At 34.9% G+C, this 19265-nt stretch overlaps 2 protein-coding genes across 2 annotated transcripts; both read left to right on the forward strand.

The window, feature by feature from the left end:
- The first annotated feature begins 7476 nt into the window (after positions 1-7476).
- LOC120334262 (mediator of RNA polymerase II transcription subunit 4-like) lies at positions 7477-10904 on the forward strand. Its single transcript, XM_039401738.2, has 3 exons — positions 7477-7608; positions 8303-8367; positions 8850-10904. Exon 3 carries the CDS (start codon positions 8937-8939, stop codon positions 9747-9749), a length of 813 nt encoding a protein of 270 aa, XP_039257672.2. The 5' UTR covers positions 7477-7608; positions 8303-8367; positions 8850-8936; the 3' UTR covers positions 9750-10904.
- LOC120334253 (dual specificity mitogen-activated protein kinase kinase 1-like) lies at positions 10855-18613 on the forward strand. Its single transcript, XM_039401724.2, has 11 exons — positions 10855-11077; positions 11696-11792; positions 12342-12464; positions 12952-13098; positions 13205-13282; positions 13930-13981; positions 15150-15274; positions 15537-15684; positions 15828-15892; positions 16114-16224; positions 17172-18613. Exons 1-11 carry the CDS (start codon positions 10986-10988, stop codon positions 17283-17285), a joined length of 1152 nt encoding a protein of 383 aa, XP_039257658.1. The 5' UTR covers positions 10855-10985; the 3' UTR covers positions 17286-18613.
- Positions 18614-19265: the final 652 nt, after the last annotated feature.

The following is a 19265-nucleotide window of genomic DNA, read 5'->3' on the forward strand; positions in this document are numbered from 1 at the left end:
AGGATCGCCACACTAACAATGCTTCATGCCTATCTGTGCCTTGCTCCTTTGTGTTCCAATTAAGATTGTGTTGCTTTTATGATGCCACAATATGAGTCCAAATAAGACAAAATAAGGACACGCAAGACAAAAATAAGGACGCAAGCTAAAAATAAGCCAAAAATAGGGACAAACCTTAGAAATAAGCTGATTCGTGACCAATATGCAGCAATGCCATTAAGTCAATTTTATTAGAATATTTGACGGATACGCAGTGACGATATTTCCGAAATCTTATTTAACCCAAACATTTGATAAAAAAAAAATACAAACATAAAATGTCAATGAGTCCCAGGACCAGTACCAAAGATATTGTTTATATTGCGCAAAAAACAGTTCGGCGAGCCGCATGCTGGCCTGGGGTTAGGCAGCCTTGGTTTACAGTGTTAAGTTGTGGTAGTGGTCTTCTTATGTTTAATAAAGCCTAGAATCGGTATCCTGTTATCTTTCATAACACTACCAAAATGCAGTACCACCCAAATCGAAGCAACAACTTTTTTATTATTTCAGTGCAGTGTTTTTGGTGTTATACCTCATTTTGTGGTGTTTGCTCGTTAAAAGAAGCCTAGCTTGATTATGCATGGAGTATTTGAGGGTATTTTTTTGATATTTCTCATTCATGACTTGGGGGAATTTTTTCTCAGTTTTACAAAACATTTGCTTCTTTATCATGACTGTGACCTCTGCAGCATATTAATGATTGCTCTTGGATTATTCGTAAGTTACATGTTATCTAAGTTAATAAAGCTGTATAAATAACTTTTTGTCAAGTCACTCTGATCATCATAGGCCTAAAAAAACGCAACTCAAATTTTGATTTTAGCACAAAGTCATATTTTTATATATCATACTAAAAGCGTACTCAACAGCGATGTTTTTCAATGAGGTTTTTATATTACTCTTGAAACTTGTGTGGTATAGGCCCTATTATATATTTTTTAATTGACTTGACTTTTTACATTAATGTATGTGTCACTATACTCACTATATGTGCAAATTAACACATAGATATTCAGACATGAAATATTGTTTATGCTGTTCATGGCTATGGGCTTGCAATTTAGTGAAAAATTCACGGAGTGGTGCAATTTTTTCAAACCAGAGCTCATGTTGGAAAACATGAAAACAAATGTCCATCTTCATCGATTTTTGCTGTGCTTGAATTACAGTTTTGCTGATTGTATGCTAAAATACTAGTAGTTTTTAATCCCCCAGCATGTCAGGATCCAATTTTTTCTATATACTTCAATTTAGTGTTTTCTTGATACTATCAATCTAAACTGTAATACCATGTATTCCATGGGTTCCGAAGGGCTCCATACGCAAGAGAAACCTAGAGGAGACAAACTGTCCAAAGAAGCAATAACGGCATATTAAAAATTTGACAACGGTAGCATCATCGTAATGTGGCAACAACGCGACAATTCAAAGGTGACACGAGTTCCAATAAATAAATATATTTTTTTTTATAAATTCGTTGTGGAGCTACGTGAATAAAAGTCAACTTCTCCACGCGCTCCATAGCACCAAAAGTTTGAGACCCCCTGATCTATTCAGTTTTGCAAAATATGGCAGACAAAAACAGGACAAATATGCTCAATTCATTCCCACTATTGTATTTAGAGCAGTGCTTTTAGGTATATTTTCAGGATTATCCCATCTGACATAAATGTTTTTGTACACTTAGTTCAGTTCATCCAACATTATGGTGCTTAGCATATCACTTCTTTGTGTAACCAATGTCTTTTTATTCAGTCAGTAGTGCAAACTGGGAAAGGAAAACAAGAGACATCATCAGACCCAAAGAAGCAGAGACACATGTCACGACATGTGCTATAATGTGGCGAACAGTTCACCATTCATATATGCATGGAATTGGGTCAATAGTCTTGTAAGATGATATTTATGACGTCATTATTAGTTCTATACTTGGGTCGCAAGTAACAGTGAGGGAAAGAATTAGGGTAGTGGTGATACATTACAAGTTAGCGATAAAGTTTAATTGGTATGCAAAGTGACTCCGATAAAAATTTGGTGGATAATGAATGCATCTTGGTATTGATGTTAGGCGGGGTTCAGGTCTCGCTAGTCCTGAGATGTTATATCAATATGGTGAGATGGTCACAAAACTTAATATGTCTTTTATTGTTGAATATGTGATACTTGCCTTAATATTTTATTCCATGTATTTGAGTCCTGGTTCTTAACCGATGAATATATAATTACAAAAATTGTATTATTCTTTTTGATATGCAAGCTTTTGATAATTGTCAAATCTCTGGACCAGCCCAGACCGGCCATGCAACCTGACACTCACAAATGTTGATTAACCAATTAATATATATAGATATTTTTTTGTTAAATTAAAGGTGTCATAGAGATGAATCTGTTTGTGATAATAAAATCGCTTTCTTATTCCCTTTGACTACGCTTCTATTTCATAATCACACAGTCTGTCGTTAATTTCAAACTACAAAAATTAAATCGTTGCTGTAGCTGTGTCTTTATGTTCTGTGTATGTGCTTGGTTAAAGCCTTCTTTTTGGATTTTTATCGGATTCCCTTTCTCGTCACATGTTTTTTTGTTTGTCGGTACTAAGCAGCGTACATTTCCAATTACCGCTCTTTCAACTGTTTTGCAAACTGGGGTCTTGCCAAGTTCAATTAAATTTAAGTTCTAACTCGCTGTGTCTTAACTTGAATTCGACCGAACCCCATGGGTATTATTCCACGCGTTCGACGAACGTGCTCTGGAACAGTTGTATATCATGGAACCGTTATATTTCCCCGCCTACTCATGCAAAAATACCTATAGTTCATCGCAAATATATAAACTTACACGTTTAAACAATTCGATGAGCAGAGAGGTTCGGCAGACCCGCAAAAAAATAAAAAGCACTGCCCTAGGATAAATGCTTACTTGTTATGCATAGTCGTTTATCACGAAAAATCGGGTTATTCTGCAATTATTTTTACGTCATTTCATTTGTATTTAGCAATTCAGTGAAGTTTCGATTTTGGCAGAAAGTCACGTCAGTAAAAACCTTTTTTTACCCATAAACTAAAGCAGAAGTATCCATGCTTCAGAAAAGATCGAACTAATAGCAAAGCGGAGTGCGTTACTTGCTGATACGATACTTTCGTTTCTGAAGCGAATAAAGGCAAGATTAGCATAGTTGCACGTTGGCAAGACAAAATTGCATTGTCGTTACATCGTTCATTGTTACTCCTATATTTAAGTCTAGAGATTTAGTAGATATAATAATATGAAGTATATATATCAGGCGCGGGTGAAATATGGTTCTATCGAATGATGTGTCCTTCATTCAAGGTTTGGAAATATGGCCAACAATGGCGATTTCCACAAGGATATTGATATCTAATAATATACCCCAAAGATCTTCTTCCATAACCTTGCACAAAATTAGCTTCCCCTTTAGAAATTTTTGATTGCTCTCCTGGTTTCAATCGTTCAGTTATGCGAGAGAGGAAAGTCGATTATACGGCATAATCATATGGCGCACCACCATATGCTGGACCCTTCGCCGTAGTAGGGTGGTCAACGTAACCGCTGATCGGTTACTGCTTCCTCTATCATTATACTAAGGTTAGTTCGGATATTTATAATTTTTACTATCCGGAGAACAGATATATCCGTTTATTTTGTATATATTTTTACTTCACGGTTAACCGGATTACGGATAGTTACTGGTAATTGTTAGAGAATCAAGAGAGAATTTCACGAGATTTACATGGTGAATTGATCAAAAATCACGACACAGTTTTATCATGAATATTTACACAAACACTGTATGAGCATATATAAATGAAATTTTGAACATGAAGAAAAACACGCATTTTTCGATGAGGAGTAACCAGAAATAGCTAGTAAACAGCGCAGGCAAAGTCCACTGAATGTCGATAGCAATGTTCTAGACTAGAATCTATTCTAGATACTTAAAAAGGTGGGTATGGCAAATAATGAGGAAGGAAGAAAAGAAAGAAATTGGCATCTACTCTCCAGTGCCGGAAACAAACAAACTGTGGAAGCCAGGGTTTCAGAAGAGCGGGATATATTAATGTTTCTGCAATGCATTGACTATGAAGCACCCCATCAATCGTGGCGTCAAGTAAACGAGACCGTGGATCGCATAATATATGTCTGCGAAAAACACAGTGTACTAGCACCAGATAAAAAGCAATATCAAACTGTACCACCCTGCCGCGCCAGACAAAAACAAATTCCAAATGTAGGATAGAATCGAGGCCATCCACCACCGACAAGGCCAGATGATACATAGGCATAGCCTCCGTGGCGTCGATCGTGCAGTATTGGCGATGTGTCCAGTCCCGAACAAAAACACGACCCCCATCTGCGTCATTTCCTGGCAATATACCCGAATCCCAATGGCAAAAATAGCGACAGAAAACAATAGTTATATATCACCAAAACCGCCATCTTCAAGACTGCCCCATCTCCACACGCACAACTTCAAAGCTTTTCAACTGAATTCGTCTACAGCAGCGATTCCCAAAGTCGGCAAAAACACTTTGTGACAATATAAATGATGCTTTACATGCAGATAAGCAAATTCAAGAAGCCTACTATTGGCGACGAATTAACCCACCATCAGTAAAGGAATTGGACCTTCTGGAGTATGTGCACCAAGATGGCGCACAACCTGAACATAGTATGTGTGCCAGGTTTGGGTTCAGGTTAGAGATGTACCGATACCACTTTTGTCGCCGATACCGATCCGATACCAGCTAAAAAAGCCGATACCAATACGCCGATATTCGAAAACGACCGATATTGCCGATACTATGTAATTATTACCTCAATTGTGCGGGGCAGACGGTTTAAAACAATAGTCTTTAAGCATTGTTAATAGTGCGCATTATTTCGGATCAAAAAAGAGAAATATCACATATTAATAAGAAGTAGATGTTTGGGATCCAAATGCGCAAATTGATTCAGATGCATTGAGCACTGACGCTAGTAATCTCGGCTCTTTATTAGAAAACTAGTAGGATTTGGCTACTGTTGGTGGTAAAATAAATAAATGTTTAGCCTACTTATCGCATGAAACTGATACATTGAGTAACGTGCGTAGGATTTTGTGCCAATATAACGTCGTATTTTAAATTATACACATCGGAACATCCACTAATATTCGATTGATATAATTCTTCATAATTACCATGTAATATTAAAAATTTTAATATAAAAATTCGGCAGCGAAAATACTCAAATTGATTGACCCAGTTTGACTGATAAATTGCTTAAAACACGTCAGCGGGTGTGGGGGCGTACAATGGCTCAAAAATAATTTCAAGGTTAGTATTCTAACCTATTTTTTAAAACATTCTGAATCATATTGAGAAGCTAAATATATCGGAAATATTGGTCTAAACTTAGCCGATACCGATACACTACCGATACTGAGAAATTGGCCGATGTTGCCGATACCGATACATCGGCACATCTCTAGTTCAGGTTAGCGACATCTTGGTGCACATACTTCAGGAGCACCAAGAAATTTTCTGATACTGTTTTGCATGAAAAGGCGCCGTCTGTAGTTATTGGACACGTTTAGTGGACATAACAATCGTTTTGTTTTTATGTTGTTCTTGTTCTTGTTGTTGTTCGACACTTTTTGGACACCTAGTGGAAATATTAAAAAGCCGCTTTTCTCTTTGATCACTGGACCAATTGCTTTGAAATTTTTAGTGGTTAAAGATGAAATTTTTCTCCAGAAGGCTATTACTTTTATTTATTTCAAATATTTCTGATAGCTCTGTAAGATTTGTTTTTGTTTGCTATGACGTCATCGAACGTTCTGCGGACATCGGACGCCATTTTGTGCCCTACTGTACTGCTTCGCTTGGTGTGAATATATTTGTAGAATGTGATCTGACGGTACGGTAAACCGTACTGTACTGCGAACAGACGTGTCCATATATTTGGGCGTAGCTCTCTTGTTTCATTGAGCAATGATAAAGTACAGAAACGAGTTGATTTTTCAGTCATAGTCATGAAGGCAGTAAATAAAATAAACGCGTGCTAAACACTCGCTCACTTAAATAATTATGCAATGAAAGTGATGAATGCATTTGAGCGCTTACTAGCCTTACTTCACACTGAAGTAAGATATGGCTTTCCATGGATATCTATCTGCCATACACCAGCAAGACGGGTATCGCTGCTCGATGACCAGCATTTGATTTTCGCGGAACTTGGAATGCCATTACTACGTTTACTCCTATTCAATGTTCGAACCAAGTGTATATTAAGTTTGGTGAAAAAATAAACTACTGACTGACTGATTTCACACCCTTTTGATACTGTTGTTGAATTCCAGCAGTTTACTTTCATGGAGAATAAATCAATCTGATAAAGATGGATTGGTTCCAATAACACTGTCTGGTTCCAATAATAGGCTCGTCGTGTATCAGTGAAATATGCCTGGACGAACATTTTTCCAATTCTAGTTTAGTATTATTCACGGACGTGGGATTCTTGAAAAGGAACATCAAATTGCAAAAAGATTTTGAACTCAAACAAATGTTCAGTGTTCCATAATAATTGTTCAGAATTAAACCAAATTAAAATACCCTCACGTGCGGGATCATGTAAAAAAAAATCCTTTAACAGCTCATACCTGTGCCATGACCGCGCTTCTAGATTACAAGAGTAACCGCATTTGACATCGTTGAAGAAACATAAGACCGTTTCTGACTAAAATGAAGCCGGATATTGATAAGCTAGCTGGTGACGTTTTATTTTGCTCACCCATCTCATTAGGCTAATGATGAATGGAGAATAAATTCATTTATGCTTATCAGTCAAAGGTGAAGCGAATGCGCTCTACTTTTACATAAAAATCACATTTATTTTGTGATGTGATAGTGGAAGTACACTCCAGCATTTACGGATGGCGCTGGTGGTGTCGCTGCCTGAAGACCTCTTGAGGTCCCTCGCGACTCCTGTCACACAATTTAAGTTAGTTTCCACTTGTATTTGTGATATTTTTTCATATATCATACCATGTTTAAATTGTGTTGACGAATAAATGATGATTGATTGGATGGCAAAGGTATAAGCAAAGAAGTGTGAATAAAATTTGTTAATATATGCTTTGGGGAATGGCAGCTGCTACGTAACAAAAATATAAAAAATCATTAATGAGCATATGGATTATTTATGCTACTTTAATATCCGGTTATTATATTTGTTTAATTTTGTCTGTACATTGTTTCATGCACGACGAAATAAATACAGTATCTGAATCTGTTAACCGTCACAATGCTATCCGGATATCAGGTAGCAAAATACATTTGGGTTAACCGGTTTCGGTATCCGGACAATTCAACCCCACATCAAACATGGAAAACAAACGACTGGTTAACTAATCAGACTAATGGGCGGTATTGCTGTATTGTTACGATATTTTATAGGCTACTCTACGTGCTGACCTGTGTCTTTGTCATCAACGTACCGGGTACCGGTACTGACGTAACGAATATTGTACGGTACCGGTATTGAAGTTCACAAATACCGATACCTACGGTATGTCATTAAGGGGTCTGGTATAGTTTAGTACCACATCCACTTCTAGTTGGCCTGGCTCAACAATTTTTGCATATGTCAATCCTAACCCCCACCTGACTACGTCACCGAAAAATTACGTCATTCCGACGTCACAGTGGCGTAATAAGGCCCACCGAAGTATGCGGATGGTCGTCCAAAACGCGCAGACGATAACCCGAAATCGAGCAAGCTATTTCTCTCGTTTTCTCGTCGCAACGATCACGATAGGAGAGAGATCGCCGGCCTTAACAAGTTCTTATCGGCGGCGCAGATGCCATTTCGGGCGATGGTAATTATACTTTGGCAATCCCTATGACGTGATGGTGACGTCGTAGTGACGTAATTTTTGGATGGCATAATCAGGTGAGGGTTAGGAGTAACATATGCAAAAATCGTTATGCTACGCCCACCGGAAGTACCGGCACTTGTGGTACTAAACTATACTAGACCCTCATTAAGTTATATGAACGATTCTTTAACGTACTAATATAATGTCATTACCCTAAAACTTACAAAATCATTGGATACTGGTGTTCCTTATTAAAACATAGGTCCGCTTCCTTAAGAATCATGTTGCAAACAGTATTCAGGTATTTTTTTTATTTAAGTCAGTAAGTAGCCTACATTTAAATAACTAGGGTCTCTGGGTTTACAAAATTGAATTATTTTTTAGGTCAATTTTAGAAGAAATGAGCGCTAGACTACGGTATAGGTTCGCTATTGTTTTGGAATGAAAATGTAAGTAAGTGTAGCTCCTCTGCATTTTGTTTGTCCGTTTGTTGATGTTTTGTTTCGTTCAGAGTGGCCAAAATAAAATTGATTGATTGATAGCTCTATGCAGCTATGAAACAGAAAATAAAAGTTCTCCGCCTAAATAAATTGAGTTCATTGAATGTATTTTTTCCAACAACATTATGCATTATTATTTTATCACAATTTATCCTTCAGTTATTTTAAATTTGTATTAAGTCAACGGTGATACGATATATTATACTAATGTAAATAGAATCAGATTCCAATCAAAATTAAATTTTTTAAAAACTTACATCTGTAATCCTTCCTTTAATTAAGATAAACATAATTTATTCCTAAATTGTCAAACTTAAATTGTCAGGAATATAAGATCATATATTGGGTTGCGGTTATTTGCGATAAAGTTCCGTCTTTGTTGTAAACTATTATTACAGTATTATTAACAATAAGAAACTTCTTCATTGCAGGCATAATTTTAATTCAGGGTATTTCAATATCATAATATTGATATTCAAATTTATTCTTCAAAAGTTATTATCGAAAAAAGATTGGAAATGGAATTACAACGAGGAAGCATCAGCACTAAACAACAATTAATGGCTCTTGTTGAAGACATTGATCTTATTACTCGGCAATTGTTTGAAACTCTTTCCCAACAGTCATCAAGGCAATCTTCAACCAGTCAAACTTTCAATTCTCAAAATGATGAAGCTATCCCACAAAAAATGAACGTGAATCAGCTTACTGATCTTTTGCTTCAAAAAAACAAAGATTTAGAAGAGAAAATGGCAATGGCACGCGACCAACAACAACTTCATCGTGATATCAAATTATACAAAGCTGAAATCGCACAAAAAAATAAAGAAATTGAGGTTTTACAAAAACACCTAAAAGATGCGGAACATCTTTTATCCACTGCTCTATACCAAGCCAAAGAAAAACTCAAATCGATCAGAAGAGCAAGAAAAGGTGCTGTTCCTTCTGAAGATATCATTAAATATGCTCACAAAATAAGCGCTGCATGTGCCACGGCAGCTCCATTAAATTGGGCGCCAGGTGACCCAAGACGACCCTATCCACAGGACATCGAAATGAGATGTGGTTGGCTGGGACAGATTAACAATATGACAGATGCAAATTCAACGATTAAGCCACCGCCGCAGTTAGGAACGGAAGGACTTTCTGTACCAAATTTAGTTGGTATGTCGCGATCTAATGATATACAACAACCACAATGGGGCAACCAATCAGCATCTGGTATGGACGGAAAATTTGGATATGGTCAAAAAGGAGATGAAGAGGTTGAAATAATGTCCTCTGATTCATCATCAAGTTCATCTTCGGATTCTAGTTTCGGGAATGATTAAATTATAGTATTGTCAGAATATTAGTTTTTAATATTTAAGGAATACTCACTGCCTGTTTTCTTTTTTAATTTCTGTTATTTCTTGAACTCTTTAACGCTGAAAATTGTTCCAAATTATATTATGCTGGTTGGAAAATGGAAAAGTTTTCAAAATACCAACAAATGTGTTCATTTGATGCAAAATTGTCATAATAATCCAAAGTGTAAAGGTGTTATGCAAACTGGTGTTTGAGATTTGTATTTTCATTCACGTATTGGTATTGATATGAAAACCAGAGTCTAAAACATTTATAATAAGATGCAGAGAACGTTGTAACGATGTTGTTTACTGCATAGAATAGCTTTGATGGTTTATCGAATCATTCAAATTGACAAAAATCATGTTTGAGTAAATTTGTTTTCTTTGTTACAGTCATCATTATGACTAATTGGAGAAGAATTTCAGAATAGATAACTTTTAATACGTGGGAGTGTTGGCCTAGTGTTTAAAGCATTAGGCCTAACTATGATGGCATCACAGAATAAAATTTCAGGTTCAAACCAAAGGCCACCCCCTCGCGCAGGTTTTAATAAATTGGGTAGGCAATACCAAACCGGAAGGATCCAGATTTTTCTAGAATAAGTTACAGTAGCTCCTTTCATATCAGTAGAAATGAATTTTTACTTTTAAAAGCTGTTATCTGTTTAATTTCTATTTGATGAAATATTTAAAATTTCATAAAAAATGCTATCTGGGGAACAACTAGATTAAGTATGTTGTTATACATAAATACCAATATTTGAAGTTTATTATTTTGATCCTAATACATGAAAGTTCGAATATAGAATATCCCTAATTTTTTAAAAGATTATTATTCAAATTAATTGAATGCTTGGGGTATATTAATATATGCAGTTGTTCCTAACCCCTTCTATCAGTGCATTTTTTCTGTTTTTTGTGCCAATTGTGACCGAAATGTAGCATGATGACACAATTTTACTGCCAAATCTGTTTGTCTGTTTAAAAATCAAACTTCATGGACTGAATTAGTTCTAAGATTTTGAAACAACTAAATATTCATAAATTGATTCTGAAGGATCGTAAATTTTTTTTTTCACTTTTACACCTTTGAGCAATTACTCTCTCTCACAGAGTATCATTTTTTTTGTTTCTTAGGTTTCTGTAATAAGACTTGTTTGTAATTGACCGTCTAATTTAACTGGGGATAATAGAGTAGAGTGTCAATTGATAAAAAAAATGGCTTCCAAGAGCAAACGTCCTCCTCCGTTGAAGCTTGGGATATCTGCTCCACCTCCAGCTGAGCCAGTGAAAAAGGGAGATATCACACAGTAAGTGAATTTCAAATTTTACACTAACAGTGAAAATAACAAAATATCCATTATGAAACCATTAAGTTGTCTAATGCAGGTTTTCCCAAATTAGGGTCCGCGAACCCCTGGAGTTCTGTGATGACTGCACAGGGGTTTGTAACGATATGGGAAAAGACTGTTCGATCTTCAATGATTGATTTGAATCGAAAAGTCATTGTATCTTTTTGGTTGGGTGTTGTAGACGGATATCCATTACTGTCGAAAAAGGCAATTAAAATTCTAGGCTATTGCCTTTTGCAATGAAATATATATGTGAGTCAGTATTTTAGCTCCTAACAATTTGATGCCAAATAACAGGTCGAGGAGTCACCTCATTCATCACATTAATGTCGTTTCTGTTGTAGTGTTGTAAATGAAATAATGTTCTTCCTTGTTGGCTAGGCACAAAAAATTATTCGGCATATGATATGGGTCTTTCAAAAGTAAGATTCACAATAGAGGTACGAGCCCCTTAAAGTTTGAGAAACTCTGGTCTTATGCATGAGTTGTATTATATTTTATATAATATTTTTGGCAACACCCTATCTTTAGCTTTTGAATATAATCATTTGATTCATAATCATTGATTTCTTTCAGGAACATTGTAAATAAAATTGGAAAAAGTATCGAAGAACTTGAAATTGACGATGTACAAAGAAAGAGATTAGATACTTTTCTGTCTCAGAAAAAGACGGTTTGTCACTTTCAGTTTCTCATTTAGTACTCTAGTTTTAATTTTTTTTTTAATATTTGCTCAAAGTAAGGTTATGAGAACTCACTCAAAAATCCTAGAGAATGATGGGCAAAGCTTAGGGTGACCTCTATAATGCTAAGAGCTATTGACACAATTTGTAAAATGGGTTTTTGGGCCATGGGCCAAAAATTTTGCCCACCCGGACAGGCAGGCCATCATGTAAGTGTTATATTTTATGAACAATATTTTCAGTGTTACGAAAGCAAAAGTGGAAAACAATAAACCTCGTGCCCAAACTAAACTTAATTGCAATTTCAACAAATTACTTATTTTTCAGCTGATGTATTAAAGTTTGGTTGTGGCCTCATCATGTGGGCCAAATTGATTTACCCAATGGGTCGGATTTGGCACAGTTTGCCCATGTCAGATATAGAATTATAATAAGAAATTCAACAGAAGTGCAGGAGAAAATTCGTAACTTTTTACCCAAGATATGTATCATTTTGAATGATTGAATTATTTTCCATTCATAATTGTTACATTTTTTAGGTCGGAATGTTGGACAGTGCTCAAAAAGTTGATTTTTTAGAGAAGGCTGAAATCGGTGTTGGAAATGGCGGAGTTGTTCATTTAGTACAGCATAAAGAATCTGGTCTGGAGATGGCACGAAAAGTATGATAAAAATTCCTATTGCTATCCCATTTTTTGTCACCGTGTATTTTTGGGTACTCCCGTAGTGTGTGTACCAGGTTAGGGTTAGGCCACAATTTAATTCCGATTTTCCCTAGTTTAGTTCTATTACGAGTTCGGGGACTGTCTGTGTTAGCCAAGTGAATATACCTCTGCCCATAAGCTTCCGTCCCTTTATACAACTTGGTGTAAAATAGGCGAACAAAATTACCTCCATATTGGTACACATAGGCTACTTCTGGAGCGCCAACTAAATCTGTATTATATTTTTGATGGGAAAATTAATGTTTGTTACACGCTATGTTAATTTATGTCATGCAATGATCTATTCATATAGTTTGGATCCATATTTTTTTATCTCTATATTTATGATTTCCATTTTATTTGCTGGAAAATAATATAAATAAAGTATTGTTTCAACTGATTTATTTGAATTATTATGAATCATCATTCTACTTTTATATTTCAGCTCATCCATTTAGAACTGAAACCAGCAGTACAAAATCAAATTATCAGAGAATTGCAAATTCTTCACGACTGCAAAAGCCCTTATATTGTTGGATTTTACGGAGCGTTTCATAATGACAGCGAAATCAGCATATGCATGGAAAATATGGTATGACGGAGTTGATTAAAATTGGACGTAAACTTGGATATTGTCATTTGTCAATATTGTTATTTTTTTGATTCGACATTTAATGGTATTGTTTTATTCATTTTAGGATGCCGGTTCCCTTGATCAAGTTCTGAAAAAAGCTGGAAAAATTCCTGAACCTATTCTAGGAAAAGTCAGCATTGCGGTAGGATAATATTTTTTGTAATAAATTTTATGTCCAAATTTTTTCCGAGAAACTCACTCAGTTATGTGGAACTCACTCGGTATTTCCTCACTCAGCTCATCAGTCAGTTTTTACTCAAATACAATTCTAAAACTTTAATAATGATTCATACTCTTAGTAGCACTTTAGTCGGTACCTTTGCTCAGGGATTAATTTCCTGTGAGTGAGTACGCATGATCCTGCTTTGAATAAATATTTTCTAAGGAGAAAACAATGCTACCATTTTCAATAAACCACACGGGATATTGTGAGGCTAATCTTTTTTTTAAAAGATAAGGATTAAATTTTCAGGTTTTCAAATAATATTGTATTGTTTCAAGTTGTAATTGTTGAGCTTTTAGATTGAAGAATCATCGACATATTTTGCTAATATTGAATCCAGGATTTATTTCTGAATGGCAAAAATAATCTGGATATTGAGACTCAAAATTTTTATATTAATTTAAAATATAATTATTACTTGTGTTAATTAGAATTGAAGTTTTCAATACCAGTGCTACAATTGTTTTCATTTAAGTAGAAAAAGCAGTTACTGATATTGCAATGTTCTCGCTGATTTTTCTTGTTAATATAACAATTTTTGATTGTTTCCAATCATATTTTATCAGGTACTTCACGGATTGAGATATTTAAGAGAAACACATAACATAATCCATAGAGGTTTGTGTTGTTTAATGTATGTTGTTTGCTAAGTTTCTGTTGAGTAATTGATTGAAAATATTACTTTCTTTTTCATAGTAATATAATATCACATATTTACATGGTTAGTCATTTTATAAGACGTCTTCACATTTCATAGCCCTTCATGAAGTTACAAGTCCATATTGACTATGGAACAGAGGAGTACATGCAGGATTGGGGCTAATCAAGTATGCCCTCTTAAATCAAAATTTCTGATTTTAGTCGAATATTACAATTTGTCCAGTGAATAATATGTTCCGCCTAAATTCCAAAATGAAGTAAATATTCTTTTTATTGATAGAAGTTTAAATAGAAAAACATGGGTGAATATGAATATAAACAATATAGGCATAGACCCCGGCATCGTTTGTCTCTGATGTTGCGGACTTGTGCTAATTGTAAGAAACACAATGGCACCTATTGTACCACTAATTAATTATTATCCATCCCACTGATGCGGACCAATTAATTTTGTAGGGCTTAACCCTGACATGGGCAAACCATGGCCCGCAGGCAAAATCCGACCTGTTGGGTGATTCATTCTGACCTGCCTGATGCAGCCATAAATTTCTGCTTCTAACCAATCTCACATGCACTACATAGTTATTGAAATATGTATGGTGCAACGTGCAATAGGCTTGTTATACTATGATTGTAATTGTAATACTTTCATGTTATGGATACGTCAACGATACTTCACTTTTTTTTTTTCTATCACTCGATTCGATTACATGCTTTTAACACCTTTTTGTGTCGCCTCGTGTGCGGTCACGCGCAGCCCTGAAGTTTCAATTTAGTGCCTAAAAAGTTTTGGTAACATCCGCATAACGCTCTCTTCTCGTTCTTTTTTGTTCGTATCTTACGCATTCTTGCCATGTGAAGTCTATCGGTTCTCAATGGTTTCTGAAAAATCTCCTACTGCATCCTTTTTATTTACCCTAATTCGTGAAGATTTATAGCTTATTTATTCCGTCACACTTACATGGCTCGTCAGTCTGGGTGGGCAAAATTTTAAGCTATTGTCATCTCTCTTCCTCAGTACCCCAAGTCTGGCAACTCCTTTCCACAGTCCTGAAATGATGCATAACAAAAGCAACAAAAGTGTTTTGTAGGCTCGGTTTTAAATACTTTTTTCATCTCATTTCAGATGTAAAACCATCGAATATTTTAGTCAACTCAAGAGGAGAGATAAAACTATGTGATTTTGGTGTCAGCGGACAACTTATTGATTCTATGGCTAACACCTTTGTTGGTACGAGGTCCTATATGTCAGTAAGTAAAAAATCTTATTATCCTAAAGGATAACTATTATCATAGTAGATATTTAGTACTTTATATTTACAATTTGATTATTTCTTAGTCTTTCCCAAATTTGTTCATTTTTACATATGGTCAAAAACATATGTTATCTGAGCAAATTTATGTCCATCAGATTGCAGGCATTTTAATATGGATTGGTGATTATTCTTGAAGAATTATTCATACGGTATATATTATACAATAAGATGTTTTAATATTTTTTAACTCGTTACAGCCTGAACGATTACAAGGAGCACCATATTCAGTATTGTCTGATATCTGGTCTCTTGGTTTATCATTGATCGAAATGGCGATGGGAAGATACCCTATACCTCCACCCACAAAGCGGGATATTGATGGCATGTTTGGACCCAACGCTGCAAGTAGGTGGACCCCAGTTCTGTTAATGCATTCAGTTATGTTATTTTTGTCCCTAAATAGCTTTGTAATGGTTGTCGATTCGATGGACTGCTATTCTTCATATGTGTTGGTGAATAATTTGATGAACAAAAACTTCTTTTTCCAGGTTTTGTACCGGATGCACCTCGGCCGATGGCTATATTTGAATTGCTTGACTACATTGTAAATGAGGTGAAGACAAATTTTTCTTTATTTGAAATTGTAATTATTATGTCTTTGTACTTCATTGAAGGCTCTCTGATGACTCAATCGAGTATTCTTTTTTTACGATCATACACCACTGCGCCCACTCACTCCCATGTATTAAATTCATTTCTATTTGATGTGGGTCGTATCGTTAAGACTTGGATGATCTTTGAGCCAACCATATTTTGATTTGATTTTTTTATTAGCCCCCTCCACAACTACCAAGAGGAGTCATATTTTCTGACGAGTTTTGTGATTTTGTTGAGAAATCTTTGGAGAAAAATCCTCAGGATAGAGCAGATTTGAAGGGATTGATGGTAAGAGGATAATTACATATTGGAGTTCAAGTAACAATTTCTGTGCGTCATACTGGTGTGGATATCTTTCACTGTCTATTTCATGCTTTTATGGTAGTGGATATTCGTGAAAATCTTTTGCATAGCAGATTAAGTGTTCAATTTAATTCACTCACACTAACACGAATGTATTTCTGTAAAGTTTCATCCAACTAGGTCAGACTCTTTCTGGCAAGCATTTTGCAACTGTGACAAGAAAAGCGATAGCATGCATATAGATAATGTTCATCAATTTTTGGGTCTGTTTTCAATAGAGCGAAATAAAATTAGGACATCACTAGAACAATAGAGAAGCTAAGTTTAAATTTCAATCAATAAATATCCCACAGTTTAGTGAGTGAATACTAAACAGCAATCAAACAATTTCACGCTGTTCTTCCTTAACTCCAACAACATAGTTCATGTAGGGATCAAGGCTACAAGGAGTAAAATGCTTGTTTGAAGAATTCCGACTTTTGTTCGACGAAACAATACAGAAATATATTTGTGTTAGTGTGCGGCGAGACTCTTGAATTAAATTGAATATTATACGCATACGGATCCCATTGTGCAAATGCGTGGAGCACGGAAAGGTAGTTCGTTTCTAGTAACCCCAACCTGTAGAGTAGGTGGTTGACACATTGTGCTGAGCGTTAGGAATATACTTGCCATTGCACGTTTGATTTCCCTGCCTGGGTTCCCAGGTTTGAATCCAGTGGGGGATTATTATGTTTGAGAGGATTGCTGGACTCAAATTATATTAGTAAGTAGCAGTATATATTTGAGCTAACTGAAAGTAATGTAAGACATCTGTCATTCAGATAGCAAAGGAAATATTTTTCAATGCTAGTGTTGGGTGTATAAGTAACAATCTCCCATGATCCTTTGTTATCCATTTATGAAGCATAATATTCCGTTTTTCTTTCTAGCTACATCTATGGATAAAAAGAGCTGAAAATAACAACGTTGATTTCGCTGGGTGGATATGTAAAATCATGGGGCTGAAACCCCCTTCACCCAGCACCCCAACAGAAAAGACATAAATGATATTTCTTCTGCTTGCACTTCCAAATTATACCTTATTTAAATATATTCTGATTATGGAATTTATATCGGGTCAACATGGCCAAGTATGATCTGGAGTTGAATTTTGATATGCCTCTGAACATTGATAAATTTAAGTTTCTATTATGTTACATTTTCTTCCACTCGATTGTTCAAGAATAACTTTTTTAAATCATGATTTTATTTTTTTTTCAATTACATTATTTGCACCTTTAAAAGCTCAGATTATTATCGCCATTCTCTCATTTGAGTCACAAAAATAGAATATTGTATTCCATGTATAAATGTTGATACAAAAATTTTGAATGATTGTGAAAATGATATCGAATTATAAATCTTACGGAAAGTATAGTCTTCATAAAAGTTGATCAATTGCCTTCGAAACAATACTTTCTCACAATATGGGAATACCTTCAAACTTTTGTGTATGTATATGGTTAAAATGTCACCTTTATGCCGATGTTCAAAATCATCATTTATTATTTAAATATATCTCAATTTTGTTCTCTGTTTTTGCCGAACTGAGAAGATTTCGGTTTTTCCAAACCAAAGGTATAGTCACTCTTTACCTAGAGGCCGCTAGTACAGAGCGAAAATATGTATAAATATGTGGAGTAAAAAAGTAGCTAAATGGTCATTTTATGAAATTTGACTTAGTTTTCAAAATGAGATTATTCTGTTTCGATTATTGTATTATTATATTGAAAAAAAAATTTTCTTTTGATAAAATCATGCATTTATGGTGTTGAAATACAAGTTTAATTGCATTTGCTCTTATTAGTTATGAAATAATCAAAACTACTCACCGAATTACATACTAACTTTGTTTGAACACAATCAATAAAAACTTATATTAGGTAATATTGAAACAATTCACTATTTAAATAATTCTCTTCAATTTGTTTCAATGCATCTAGTTTTTGTGAAGCAAAGTGAACTTGATCAGTGTGTATTTTTTTTAAGAATATATAAAAATAAATTTTTCTTTCAATCAGTATCGGCTTCCATGAATATATACTTTGATACCACTGTTGTATATAATACATACATATGTTGCATACCATACCGCCCAGTTGTGCTTTTTGGCAGAACAGTGGAAAGAAATTCTTATTATCTTGATAAAATAATTCTCGAAAATGAAGATTTTACAGTTAAATAAAGACAGAATATATTCTTACTCCACTCCTCTTTTTAGTTTATTGAAAACGTTGTGTATTCAGTGGAATTGGTAAATTAATTCTCATTTCTATGTATGAATACCAACCTCTTTCATGTTTAAAAAATAAAATAGGAATTGTTTACTATATCTCATTTTTTTTTCTGTGTGTTTGTTGGACTTGTCACCAAAACTGAGTGACCACATGATAGAAAACTTGAAAGGTTCGTGGAGAACTGGTGAATTCTTAAGTGAAAGTACAGGGTGTTTTGTGTCTAGCTAGGGTTTTCAATTGAACAGTTTTTAATTTACCATGCCCCTGGTCGCCATGAAGTTAGTAAGAAGAATATGATCCACACAGCTGATATCTGGTACTTATGAATAAAGGTGTTAGCATGAATTTTATACAGGAAACTCATTAAAACGAGCATATAAATTAATAATCAACTTTCGTTCGTCGCACACCGAATGAGAAGAGCAACATGTTTGATGAACAATCTAACTTATGTCAATTTCTTAGTAGTCAGTTTATCCAATCGTTTTTATACTCCGTTTCTATCTCTTCTCATACTTCCGCGCGTCCACGAGCTTCTGCTTGGTCAAATGGTGAGCCATATTTTTTCAAACAATGTCTCATTATTGTTTATTCAAGTGAGACAATGATACCGAATTCTTTGGATTTGATTGGAAGTAATATTATAATATATATGCAAAGTTTTTGTTCTTCCACAGTTAAAACGGATGTGTTGGGAACATTACGAAAACCAAACTAAAATGAACCATTACTAAGCACGTAATATCG

Source organism: Styela clava, chromosome 15, assembly GCF_964204865.1.
Source record: "Styela clava chromosome 15, kaStyClav1.hap1.2, whole genome shotgun sequence".
NCBI classification, from domain to species: Eukaryota; Metazoa; Chordata; class Ascidiacea; order Stolidobranchia; family Styelidae; genus Styela; species Styela clava.